Source organism: Copadichromis virginalis, linkage group LG12 (genome assembly GCF_057382275.1).
Source record: "Copadichromis virginalis isolate Kocher_CV1m ecotype Utaka linkage group LG12, C_Virginalis_male_GT1.1, whole genome shotgun sequence".
NCBI lineage: Eukaryota > Metazoa > Chordata > Actinopteri > Cichliformes > Cichlidae > Copadichromis > Copadichromis virginalis.
The window spans coordinates 37559469-37573584 of NC_140629.1; the positions used below are offsets into that span (position 1 = coordinate 37559469).

The 14116-nt window shown below is 42.2% G+C and overlaps 1 protein-coding gene across 1 annotated transcript in view; it reads right to left on the bottom strand.

Annotated features, from left to right (window-relative positions):
• prkg2 (protein kinase cGMP-dependent 2) overlaps positions 1 to 13498 on the bottom strand; it is a 37047-nt gene extending 23549 nt beyond the window's left edge. The window contains exons 1-5 of the mRNA XM_085476401.1: positions 13356 to 13498; positions 12036 to 12540; positions 5039 to 5205; positions 2082 to 2195; positions 265 to 370 (exon numbers count right to left, since the gene is read on the bottom strand). Coding sequence (XP_085332527.1) covers positions 265 to 370; positions 2082 to 2195; positions 5039 to 5205; positions 12036 to 12532 — 884 coding nt within the window. The 5' untranslated portion in view covers positions 12533 to 12540; positions 13356 to 13498. The remainder of the gene's footprint in view (positions 1 to 264; positions 371 to 2081; positions 2196 to 5038; positions 5206 to 12035; positions 12541 to 13355) is intronic.
• Positions 13499 to 14116: the final 618 nt, after the last annotated feature.

Here is a 14116-nt window from a genome sequence, read left to right on the forward strand (position 1 = left end):
TGTGGAAAACGGTCCTGTTTGGGGTTGAAATAGACAGCTTTGTTCCTGCATGCTGGAAAAAAGTTGTGAAAAAGATGTAAAATGTGACACCACGGGGTGAAGAACCTATTCATGAGGAGTAAAGTGAAGCTGCTCTTGCTATTGCTCTGACCGCACCAACACCACCGGACATCTTGTATTCATATGTCTGTTAAATGTCTCATTTGATCATTTTATTGGTGTCAGGAGTTTTTGTTGGACAGTCTTAGTGGACTTGAAGCTAACCTTCGGAGGAAGTTGCGATACTGTTCGTGTCGTGTCTCGGCCGTCCTCCTCATAATGTTCTGGAAAACTTCCCGATCCAAAACCCACGTCCTCACTTTGTTCACAGCTGTAGAAGCAACACAACATGCATCAGTACCACTACATGACAGCTGACTGACAGCTGGTTTAAAAGCAGCGTGTGCTGATAACAGTCATGCTGGAAAACTCACAGCACCTTGTCATTAGACACATGAAAATGCTTTGTTTTTCCAAATGGACAAAGGAGGTGAGAAAAACACTGTAATCTGTCCTTTATCTTGATGCTGAGTCACTTCAAATCAACAGAAACTCTGAGGCGGGCCTCTGTTGGTAAAAGGAGGAAGTAGCTGTGAAGGTTTGACATGAACCAGTAGCAAAGAAAGAGCTGCTCTTTATCTGCTTCATCTGTTATCACGGAAAACCCGCTGAGAGGCTTGTCAAACTGTCAGGGGTTTTCCAGTGCACCCTGAATATTGAGGTCATTTTGGCCCCCTTCCCCCAAGGACCAGCAGTCAATTTACTTGGTTAAATATACAAACTGAGACAAAGAGCACTCACATACTACATGGTATGCACTTTCCAAATGCCAAGAAGACAAAAACCAATCAGCACGAAAAGCTGCGGCTGTCATGTAAAGCCTCTGTCAACACAACCGCGCTGACGCGTGTTTGCTTCCCATCCAGGTTCTTCTGCTCAGCGTTTTAAGAAGCCTGAAACTCGGACGGAGGTCACTCCTGATTCTTTTGTTATTGACGTCATTCTGGAAGTTTCACAAATGCAACGTCAAAGCGATATGCATCGACATATCGATTATTTCTTTTTTGTTTCTTCTACTCATATAATGCTTTATTGTCTGCCTGTGCTCTCAGCAGAAGTCCAGGAATAAGGACAGGAACCCCTCATCGAGAAAAGGGACAGTTATTAGAATTTAAACCTCGCCTGTAAGATTCTGAGCTGAGCACAGAGTCATGTCACAGGCGTCACGGCAAAAATCTGGTTAAATTTGATGTGTGAGGCTAAATGTCTGGATCACAGCAGTTGTTTTAACAATTCAAACACACACGTCTTTAATCTTTTAATACATGTGCCTGACGCTTTCTTTAAACGTGACGTCACTGAGATCACACAGCCATACAACGTCCACTCCACACACACAGACACGCTTCCCACAGGCTTGCGTTACATTTGGTGTTTGATTTTGTCTGCTGTGTGGGTCGCGGGTGATTCAAACCCTGGGGCACTCAGTGTGTTTCAACCTTAAAAAAAGCGTCCTAAACACACTGAGCTCTGATGTAGTTTCACTCTCTACTGTACAAATTCAAAACAAGCAAAAAGAATTATGGATGCACAGCCACATTAGATCCAGCTGTGCAGAAAATACTTACTTACTTCTTAGATTTTTCTCCTGTTTGTTGACAAAGAATTTTATGAGAAGTCGTACATTAAAGGAAGAAAATAGAGCATAAAACATAAAACAGCAGCTTAAGTGCTCCTTGACATTAATCCTTGTCTTGTCTGTGGATCTCTGAAAGGATGAATAAAACACAGACATTCCCTGGTTTGATGTTTTTGTGGTGCTGGTGCAAAATCTTCAGGTGTTCAGCTGGCTTGAGATCACAAGATGTGTGAATCACTTTTCTGGTCACTGAACCATTCAGTAACCCCGAGTGCATCATCAGCTGCACGAAACCATCAGGGCAGAAGGCTTTCACTGGAAGGTAAAGGTGATCATCCAGAACCAGTTTGCATTGATTTTAGTGGGAAAAAGCTGTATGACTCTAAAACAGATTTGCCTTTACCTCGCACTGATGCGGTCCGCGTGCAGTTGTACAGAATGGCTAACTCCCCAAACGCAGTCCACACCATTATCGATGTGATCAGTTTGTTATGCTGAAACACATCCAGCTTCCCATCTGCAAATATGAAACAAGGACAATCAATAGGTTAAATTTTTAAACCCCAAATTTAGGACACAGACGATGAACATATCAGGAGCTAACTGAGTGACTTTTACATCTCACTTCATTCATTAAGGTCACGGTAATATCGTCTGGGTGAAGCTTCATTAGGTTTGTGTGCTTTTCAGGATTTCACCTGGCAGACGTGCCTCTTTAATATGCTGCTTCTCAGATTTATCAGGAAGAGAGAACATTTCCATTAAATTTCTAAATCTGCATATGAGACCAGAAACCCCACAAATGTCCCTTCTTTTTCATCTCCACTATAATAGAAATTGTAGCACAAATCATGATTAAAGAAGAGTTCTTTAGTCATTATAATTAGCAGCTGCTGATGTCTGCGTGAGTATTTAAAACCTCTGATGATGAATAATTATTCATCAGAGCTGTTTTGGTAACTCTTCACAGCACAAAACAAACGCTGTGTCGATTTAGCTCAGGTGCTGAAACGTCAGAGCTCAGCAGATCAACAAACCAGGACTCTGTAATCACTGAATTTTGATGCGGTTTCCTGCCCAGGGTGAGACATCACTTTAACACCAGACGGCAGAAGAAATACTTACGTTGTCTCTGACGAGCAAATGTCAGTTACTGGCAGAGGACAGACCATTGCTCTGAGGCGGCGTGGTCTTTTAAAAATACACTTAGTTGCCTGGTTACAACCAAATATAAACTGAATTTATTAATACATGAATACATCTAAATGAATAAGAAAGAAAAGATGAGGGGAGGGTGGGTAACTGTGAATGTATTAAAAATAAAGACGTAGTGGGTTATAGTGCATTTCACTCAATGTCCTTCCAAAATGAACTTTTTCTCTCTCCTGCCATGAATACATCACACCAGCTACATTAATTCAGTTCACTTCAGTTTTATTTATATAGCAACAAATCACAGCAGCAGTTTCCTCGAGGTGCGCTATATTGAAAGGTAGAGACCCTACAATAATACAGAGAAAACCCCAACGATTACATGACCTCCTCTGAGCAAGCACTTGGCAAACGTGGGAAGGAAGAACTCCCTTCTAACAGGAAGAATCCTCCAAGTGAACCTGGCTCAGGAAGGCGCAGCCATCTGATTATCAAATTCGTGGCTGACACTGATGATTTAGAGAAAAATTTACCAGAAGCCGGTGCAGTTATTTATTTATTTATTTTCATTCCTCGCCTCTTTTAAAGGGAAACAGAGAAATTTTCATTAAATAAATGAAGTCTTTTCTTTGAGCAATTAAATTGATGAAAATTAGCCACATTTACTGACTGAAATATTTGCCGTTATGCCATCGACAGCCAACGAGATTTTGGTCTGTAGCGCTGAACTGATAAATCAGTGCATCCCTCCGTACTCTTCACTCAAGAAAGTATGAGAAATACAAACCCTAACCCCCCTAACCCTACCCCTATTGTTTCAACACACTCATCGGGTGGTGTTTTATAAAACCCAAGCCTTGTTACACTTTGGACATCTCACCAACCTCGACTACACCGAGGCCAAATTCATGACCTCTGAGTTTTGTAATTGCTGCCTGTTCCCAACGAGAAAACACATTTCTCTCCTTTATTAACACGAGTGAGAAAAAATGTAAGCAGAAGACTCCCAAGTGGGATCTGCTGTCTGCACTTGTGTTAAATGTTCCGCAAATCCATTTATTTCTGTGTTATTCTTTGGAGAAGTGAAAAAGCTTTTTACTGGTTTCCCTTCAGTTCCTAAGAGAAACCACATGTAATCAACACTAAGTGAATGCATTTCAGGTTAGAAAAACACTGACAAAGAGCAGCAAAATAACTGGGAAAAAAATTCCCAGAATCAGCCCCAACAAAAGCAAAACAAATGTCTGAAGAAATGGTGGCGCGTTACCCAAGGAGGATGCACAATGTCCCTCATGCAGGTGCCTTTCATTTCCCTGTCTGGAAGGGCATCCAGCACATGTATATGTGGCCACTGTGGCGCCTGCATGTGAATAAGAGCAGCTTAAAGTAGCTTCTAATTGGATGATCAAACTTTCTGCCCTTCATCGTTTGTGCATGTGTGAAATCTGTACATTAAAAGTCAAATTGTAACTTTCAAAAGTAGCCCTCCATATATCCATTTTCATGACATCTGAGGCTTTAACAAAAACAAAGCACAGATGGTGCAGCTGTGCCGCACAACACAGTTAATTGACATCGCTTTAAAAAGCCCTTTGCCTGGACTCCTGTTTCTCTCTCTCCTCCTCCGCTTGCATCACTGGTGGGAGGGACTAAGCTGTGAGGCGAGGAATCAAGGATTTAATCAAGTGAGAAACAAGAAATGTCCTTTAATCCAAAAGCCTTATCAAAGCCAGGCCTTCTAGCAAGGGCACGTTCAAACCTGAAAATGATGCTCAACGTTTTGCTGTGAACATTTCTCCTCAAAAGGATGCGATAACGGGCAACAGGACAACCTCCAAAGTTATTTGCTACCTCACCACAGCGTCTTGTATATTCACCCTGTTGTGTTTGAAAAGCATGCATACAGAGAGTGGGCTTCTTTTGGTGCAAAACTTGAGTGACCTAACAGGTTAATAACAAACCACCAACAAAAAGAAAACGAGTCAAAAAACTTGAACGCAGCCCAGCTGGTGATGCAAACTGTTGCTTCCTCATAGCACATGGCTTCACATGTTGCTCTGGCTTCTCATTGGGCATTATGTGTCATATGACATCTTACACAAACGTCGGTGCCACAAGAATAAGCATGCAACAGTAAACTGAAGCAAGCGGTGGAAGGAAGTTTATTTTTCCTTTCAAACTTAAGAAGATGACAGGAAGCGAAAGTACCTGCCAGGACAAACAGATGGTTCCCAGGCTCTCCCTGCTTGATGACGTACTCTCCCTGCTGGTAAGTGTGCTCATACATGCACTCCACCATGTCTTTGATCTGCTGCAGCTCCAGCCTCTTCAGGTATTGGTTCTTGTTGAGGGCATCTGTCAGCAGCTTCTTTACACTGTCACAGACAGCAACAGGAGAAAAGTTAGAGAACCGAGCTTTACCGAGTGTTGCTGTTTGAAGATTAGAAAGCACAGTCTGTGTTCCCTGTAAGATATGAAAGAGTGAACATGACTGCAGGAGCAGTTACAGGCCCGCTGCTTTGTTTATCACTCGGAAACGTTTGCGTTTGTGTTTTTGTTCTTCTTTTAGGAGATGAGAGATTCAGGAGTGAAAGTAGTGGAACCAAACTATAGTCATCTTTCAGCTGCTTTTACTCCTGCACTTTATTTTGAATTAAGTAAATACTGCACGGGAGAAAAGCAAAGACAGAAAGAAGAAACTTTTACTTATCAGTGGAGAGATGACTTTGAGTCTCTTCACTTCCTTTCTTGGTTTTCACGTTTTCCTTTCTCCCCTTTCCATCTGTGTCTGTTTCATCCCACAAATTATACTTTAAACACTGAAAACCATAAAAGTCAGCTCTTATATATTTAACCAATGTGATCTTTTGTTTTCATGGACAGTTATTTGGAGTCTGATATACATTTAAATGCTGTAAAAAGATTCTACGGTGAGAGTAGTTTTCCTCAGAGGGACCGCTCACCCCAGCATCAAAGGTAGATGTTGGTGTTTTCAGTGCGGTTCAGTGCTTTCTTATGCTGTAGAACCAACCACTCAGTTCTTTGGAAAATAATTCTGATTAACATCAAAAAGAAATGATTAGAATATTAGCAGAAATTCTGTTATTTTCTTTTTGCACTTTTACATTTTCATAACTCTTGACATAGTGACAAGCGCCTAAAACTGTTTCCCAGCCTTATATGAAATTTGTACACAAGTTAAATTCACTCACAGGTTGGAATTATTTCTTTAAAATCTGCGTTGCAATCATTCTTTATTATGAGCTTAATCTCTTCAAATTTTTCTAATTTTATAGTTTGATCTTTGTTTTTAAAATATGCCGTCCACATTTCTGACGGGTCACATGGTGCAAACCCACTCTTCATCAGACAGTTATGCAAAAAGTCCCCATATAAACAAACAAACCAGGGGAAAAAACAACATAAATGAAAAATAGAAAAGGTATAAGAATAAATAATAAATATTTATTTATTTTCGTTTTTTAGGCACATGATATTAATGAAAAACTCATATACATATTAGAGTGGCTGTTTTTCTATGAATTGGTGTCTGTGTCTGTTTTGACTGGACATCCTCTCCGTGCGTGTTATTATCTGAAGAGCAGATGTGCTTAAAACATTACAGCTTTCTTGATGCAATAAACTGAAATTAGATTCCTGCAGAGTGTGAGCTTTTGATTTGACTTATTTTCTCCTCAACATCTGCCCCATTTCTTTCTTTCTTTCTTTTTTGCATATGCTGCAAACATCACCTGAGAGAACGTGCTCATGTCTAGATTGGAAATCCCTGGATTGACTTGAGTTGAAAACCACCTTTGTGTGGCTCTTAGCCTGATTGATGATGTGAGGGTAAGTGCAGTCAGATAAGGAAAAGACTCGTGTAGTCATGCAAAAACCTTGTTGTGATCACTTTAACATAGGAATTATTTTCTTTCCGTCCTCATGCTTGTGCCAGCGGATTCCTGTTGTTGATCTACAGCCAACAACAGGAATCAGCTGGCACAAGCATGAACTTCCTGTCTGCGGTGATGGGTGCTTACGTCTGCACAGCGACATGTGTAGAAAGAAAATAGTTATTGATGAAACCGACCCAAAGATTGCAAACTAGCTCTGCCAGACCACTCGAGTCACCACTTGCTCATCACTCTCCAGTTCATATGTGTATCATGTTTGTAGAGAAGGTAAGATGCCAAACCTTGACTGCATCGTTCTGCGATAATAAATCATCTCAAGTGACATCTGACTAAACAAAGTTTGTGGATTTTTATTGTTATAATGTAACCAGGTCTTAATTTCTGCAAAGAGATGTCTCTGCAGCCTCTCCACACCCAAGTACCTTGGACAGATAACCAGCCATGGATGGGGTCACTTTAAGTGAGCTGCTTTACTTGCTCTGCTGAAGTTTCCTTCTCCCACCACTGATTACACTTTCACGGTGAGTTACTGATCCGTCAGGCAGGACTCCCACATCTACATTACTCACCACATTTTAAATATTTTGTCTCCTGTGAAATGATGAGTATTCGCAGCCCCGGGGCTCCCTCCTGAAAACAGATCGAGTAAAATTGGGGAAAACATAAAATCATCACGAGCTGTCAAAGTTCACCGATGTGCATTTGAACAGCTGCAGCGAGGGGATGTATACGGCGAAGACATCATCTCCTTTGGGGAGCTGTGAAAAGGTTAGGAGGCACGGTTGAATGCTAACTATAGATCACGAGAGCGAGTCGGACCTCGGAGAGGCGCACGGTGCGAGAGCTGGGTGGTCTGTTTATCCACCTTATCGTGTGTGATGAATTATCACTCTGGGCTTCATAAAAAGAAAGCAGCTGACATGCAGCCCTTTATTTTTCAGCCAACATCCCTTCCTCCCACCTAGCTGTGTCATTACCCTCCAACATGTTACCGTCATTCACACAAGTGTTGCGTATCAAAGCCTGCCTACATGAGGGTACCAGACGGCCTCATTTACATTCGTTTTGGTTATATAATCCATGCTGGGCTTATTAGCGACACATGTTTTAAACATGAGGATCGCATTGAGAGGGAGGGAGACTGCATGCTATTGTTTATTCACTGCAGAGCTCTGCGTTCGGCTTGTACGATCTGAGGAACACTCACGATGACAAAAATCTATTTTACTTTCATGCTGGAAATCTACCAACACTTCATGTGTTCATTAAAAGACCTTTTAAGTTGTTTTGCTTGTGCCTGAGCTACTTATGTGTGCAGTAAATGATGGCACATGAGGGGGGGTGAGTTGGGTCCCACGTTTTAGTTGTTGGTCTCAGTTGGGTTTGATCACAGGATCTCTGTACACTCTTCCAGACCGCCTAAACAAATGTAAAACACGACTCAATCGCTCGGAAATTGCTGCATTTGCTCTTATTTAAACCGCTTAAGAACAAAAGCGGCAGAATGCCAAATCAGAGGAGCCGAGGAAACACGGGTGGCATCTGTTACGTGGTCAGTAAAATTAAAGAGAAACAATCATATTGATGATGCATGAAGTATCTGGATCATTTGAAAACTTTCATTGACTGCTGTTGATCCAAATGAGATCAGCGCCACTGAAGATGACCATCATTAAGTTGAACCTGAAGCACAGACTTGGTGTCTAAGAATAAACGGCACTACAAAGATGATAAAGCTATTTTTAAGGGAAAGGTATTATTTGAAGATCAGGGTTGATAAAGCTGCTTCATCTGAAACATCTGCCTCTGTTTCTAATTTCCACAAAGTTTCATAGTTGTGGGAAATTGTCTCACATGGGCTTTTTGGAGCCTTTGATATTAGATTTTTGTGCTACATGTCTCAGGCTATTCACTCTCTTATCAAGTGTAAAATTGAATAAAATGGGCAGGAAGTCTTAAAGAGTTTGATAGAAATGCCCTCTGAGGTCCACATCAGTCATCTGCAGTGAGCTTAGCTAACAGTCTAAAAATAGAACATAGGTTATGGAAAGCTCAACTAGAGCACACTTATCACGTTTATCGTGCTTGTTTACAGTCCACTGCAGTCTGTACGCTCAGCCAATGAGCAGCTCTCATACATAAAAGTGTTATCGACCTTCAAGTGCATTTCTAAACCTAATGATTATAAAGGCACCGCTTCCTTCCTGAGGAAGGTGGTGTCCAAATGTTTATCTGGCTTCTTTATATTGCGTGTGTGTATCTGTGTATCCATATATAAACTAGCTCATTCATTTTTCATATGAACATATAAATAATGGACAACCAAAGCAATGTTAAAGGCAACTTTAAAAAATGCTTTTATCAAAGTTCAAAATGACCTTTAAACAGATTTATAAGAGAAAAGCTAAAAACTGTTGGGTGGCAGCCAGTCAGGATTAAAGCTGGCTGCACTGAAGAAGAGCTGCGCAGCTGTGCAGCAGGTTTGATGTAGAAGGTTTTTAGATTGGTGGCTTCATTTATAAAACATAATCATGATGAATTTTTGTGTGACTAAAGCAGAAAGTCATGTTTGTATAACTCCTAACTTTGAAGTGGGTGAAAATCTTTTCCACAGTGTGCGTCTGCTCTCCCTCCCACAGCAGTGATGATCGAGCTTCAGTTCATCTCGGTGTGGGTAACTTTTTTTTTTTTTCATGACTGCTGGTCACTGGTTTGGATTTGCCAACCCGCCATTCAGTCCCCTCAACGTGTGCTGCATGGTCATGCCTAATGACTGTCTGCTGATATTCAGGTTTCAGACAAGTTTTTCTAACACAAAAATGTTTGGGGATTTTGGACACACTGAGATTGCTGTCTCACTGCTCTCTGACAACCACTCGCAGCAGAGATGATCAGGCTCAGTTCAGCTTATTGTTGCCAAGTTAGCGTCTGAACCTAGACACTCGGAAACCTTTCACCCCCCTTCAGCATCTTTTTAAATTTTTAAAAATGTTCCTAGGGAAAAATAAATTGGGCTCTTTCACTGTTGGGATGAGCCACACCTCCCTCTGTGCTGTTCAGTGAGCAGCGGCATCCACAGTTTGTTCACTGTGATAGAGGCAGCGTCCTCTCTGACTGATCACAGCACTATCGATAAACTTATGCAGTCTGATTTTTACCAGACAACAAAATACGAGTCTCTGTTGAAGCTTTGACTAATCAGTGTGGATTACCAAAGAATCTCAAAAGCTGAAAACTGGTATTCAGGAGAGCAGTACATCACGGCCCACGGTTCCTCCTGACTAAGCCTTCTTGTTTTCTGGCATTTTATGAGTGGATTCTACAAGACGGGCACCATCAGTTTAGGTTGATTTGAGATTTATAGATGGCAGATGTGATCCGCAGCTTCTTTTATGATTTGAATGCAAGTTCGGACATAAATCGAAGAAAGTTTTCGAAATTGGGCTCCTGCTGTGTGTAGCAAAATCACACAGAGGCTTTAAATCCAACATGCTGTACTTTGGCAGTTTAACCAAAGACTGCAGATAAAAAAATGGAGATACCTACTGTTACATCGTTAGTTTGTGAAGACCCTCAGCAACTGAGTGAGGAATACTGACACTGCAGGTTCACACAGGACTTCTTATCAACGCGTGACCTGCTTTAACAGCCTTTGTTCTACTAGTAAAACTTAAGTAAAGTAAAACCTAAAACTGGCAATTGAGACAATAAACGTAATGTTTTCTGTCTCCTATACATGGGGCCTTTTTTGGCAGTGAAGTTGCCCCCTACTGGTCGTTGGAGGTTATATCTCCAACAACAGTTGTAGTATGAAGATCAGCGATTGCACGACCAGCGCGTTTCAGCTTGCGGCCTTCATCGGGGTCATCGGGGTGATAAAGCTATAATGATTTTCTTTTTACTCTAAATGTTGTAGTTTTAACCTCTTCAGACTTTTTGTTCTTCTGCTCTGCCCCTACTGGCCATTACAAGGAATGCAAGTTTAGGTCACGTCAACAGTAGCTTTTCATTTCAGACCTGGAAGCTACAACAATACTAAAGGCCCTGCTTGTGCTGATTTCTCTGCCTGCTTCCAGCCACTAGAGGGCAGACAGGTCAACTATGACTGATTGGCCAAATTAATCTTCTTGTTTTGGGTGTCAACATTCAGTTGAGACATTTTTACAAATCATCATCTTACTCTTTGAGAGAAAGAGAAAAGGAAGATTTGCCTCACTGACTTACTTTTTTTTATTATGTCAAGCTAACATGCCCTTTAAATGTCCTCCTGCTTTTAGAGACTTGATCCCGTGAAACATTCTTAGTTCAGCTGACTGTACTAACTTGATATACCTCTTGTTGGGCTGGGACTTACTGTAATACAAAGTGAGAGCAAAGGTCAATAAAATAAGAAGACAAATTCAATTTGAAATGACAGGAAGGACGGAGCCCTGAGTTTACATCATTTTCATTTATGCCTGTTTGCACCTGCTGGTGTGAGATAGTCACTCAGTATTATTTCAGGTTGTGAACATGCTTCCTTGTTATTTATCTTGGACGGTAAGCATGGACTACATAGCAAAATATAAATGCACTTTTATATGTTCAACATCTCCAAAACCAACGTTAATGTGCTGCTGTAACGGCCTCAGCTCTTCTGGTTTCAGGATTTCTATCAGGTTTTATGCCCGTGACCACTAATGAGGCTAAATACTGGTGCTGGGTGCTAAATGCCTGTGGCTCATCCCAAAGGTGCTGGATTGGGTTGTGGTGAGGGTTCCTCCACACCAAACTGCTGAAAGCGTTTCCTTACGGGCCTGTCTCTGTTTCATCGTGTTGAAACAGAAGGAAAGGCATAAACAGTCTGGAGGAAGAATGATTTCTAAAAGTGTACTGTGCAGTGCGATACACAGCGGGACATTTTTTAATTCGACGCTCTGACTTTGACTCTATGGTGTGGGTCACTTCTTTTTGAGCCCGTGAAAAACAGAAAACCTCATGAAGACAGTTTTTTTTTTTTTTTTTTTTTTTTTTTTTTTTCTCAGCAGCAGCTGTGAAATCTTGGACTGAATCATGTTGTTTTTATAACAGACTTTTGTTGGACGTCATTAGCACTAAAATCTTTGCTTCTTTGCCCACCTTTCACTTGCCACCCACACCTCTTTACGTTGCTTGCATTTTTAAAATCTCACCCACTACACCAGGATGGACTGAGCCTGAATGTGTCATGAACCTTTAGCTGGCTTCTCTCGCCGGCATATTTTTTCCTCTCCCTTTTTTATGTTTTTAACCTTCCTGAAAACACGTCTCACCTTGCATCCTTTGGTACCCGAGCCTTCTCAAAGGAGAACTTTGGCAGACCGCTGGAGTCGTAGGTTCTTGATGTGGGTTCGGCAGATACCCCGGCTTTGGCGCCTTTCCTTCTGTTCAGGGTTTCCTTGATGCGAATGCTGAGGTTGGGGCTGCCCCTGCTGCTGGCTTTGACTGAAGGAGGCCTTGAAGCAAGACCCGCCGATGCTCCGCTCTTCATCACGTCCTGCAGTTTGTTGAGCTGGATGCACTTACTCTGCAGCTCCTCGCTCATCTCGGCCAGCACTCGTGTGTGTTTGGCCAGCTGCTCCTGGAGACCTTTGATCTGCTGCTCTTTGACACAAAGCTCCTCATCCTTCCTCTTGCCCTCTCGCTCCAGCTCCTCCACCCGGGCCCTCAGGAAATCCAAGGTCGAGTTTTTGAACCCACCGCCGTGATCTTTGTGCGCACAGCCGTCAGTGTGTTTGTAGCGCTTTGATTTCATTGAACCGTTCCCCATATTGCCACCTAGAGACAAAAGAGAGTCAAAGTTTGCTGTTATGATTTAAAAGCATCCTCCAACTGCACGATGAAATTTGGCACTAAAAGGGTCCGTCTGAGGACGCTAGAGGTGAGATTTCAAACAAAAGAGCTGACGCTGTGAGAGCAGAGAACACGAGAAAGACGGGAAGGGAGGAGAGAGAGATGGCAAATCAGTATTTAATGGTCAATGAGTGTGTCCTGTCCATTTATTATTCAGAAGGCAGGAAGTATTACATTACATGAAGAGTCACTCTGGTTGTGCTCAGACAGAAGCACGGTGAGAGGAAATGCTGTCCGGGGAGCTCATGACTGCAGAAATCAACAGAACGTCTCCAAAGAGTGAAGAGCTGACATGGGGCAGAAATGTTGGAGAACAATCCTGTTTTTGTTGTCGCCCCCTCACACATACAGTAGACTTCATTCATGACATTCCTGCTGGGACGGTGTCACATCAGTCTGCAGCACTCCTGCACTTTATTCTGAAAATCAAACATACTGCTGTCTTTGTAATCCTGTTTCGAAAACCTGCGAGTGGAACCACCCCCGTTTATTCCTTTACTTTGGTGCTTCAACTCTTTCACACACTGACTAACAAGCAGCAGTGTGACAGTGCAGACTCAGAGCAGAGGCAGCACCTTGCTGTCTTTCACCGATTTGACACATTAAAGGTTGATTCTCGCCAGTTTAACTAATTAAACCTTCCAAGGGGAGCGCGCACCTGCAACTTGCAATGCCTAGTCATTCTCCTGCTGGGAGTGAAGCCTGATGTGCGCAGTCTCAGACAAACTGTCCGCACTCACCTGCTTAGTTTTCAGAGCCTTCAGAAGAGCCCGGAGGTTTTTCGGAGTTAAATGAAGGAACAACGTGTCCGTGGATCCGCGCATCAGCAGAGAGGCGCTCCACCTGCTCGCATCCTCTCCTCCCTCCGTCTCTCTCTCTCTCTCTCTCTCTCTGGCTTTCATCACAGTCTGTGCGGCGCGTTCTCGCACGCGCGTGCGGCGACCGGGTGTGATTGCCAGGTCAGGTGTGAATGACGTCAACCGCGACGTTGTCGTTTCTACACCGAATATATTGATTACTTGATGTGCGTCGTTGACCCCGATCAATTAAAAAAAATTATATAATTATATATAATATTTTTCATTTATCAGAAAGCTTTAGTTAAAGTGATTAAATAAATTGATTCATTAAATTGTAAATTCCTTAAAATTACAGAAGGCCAATCAAAAAGAGTTTGGTGAAGAAGTGAAAACACTACATGCACTATGTGTAGCCCTGGGAGTCATCCAACCTTCATTTCAACACATTACATATGTGTACTTCGTTGTCACCATGAACCATGAAATGTTCCAAATTTATTTTGAAAAGATAACAGTAGATTGAACAAATGCCAAAAGATGCACCCTGATGGAAGCATCTGGAATTCAACAAGTAAAGGATGCCGAGGGTCCAAAAGGATGCTCAGTGCTCCTGAGAAGTGACTCATTTCATACAGACGCTGAACGTCTCTGAGAGAGGCGCCATTGTCATTTCCTCCAGTTTGCTCCCGGTTTTAAGATTA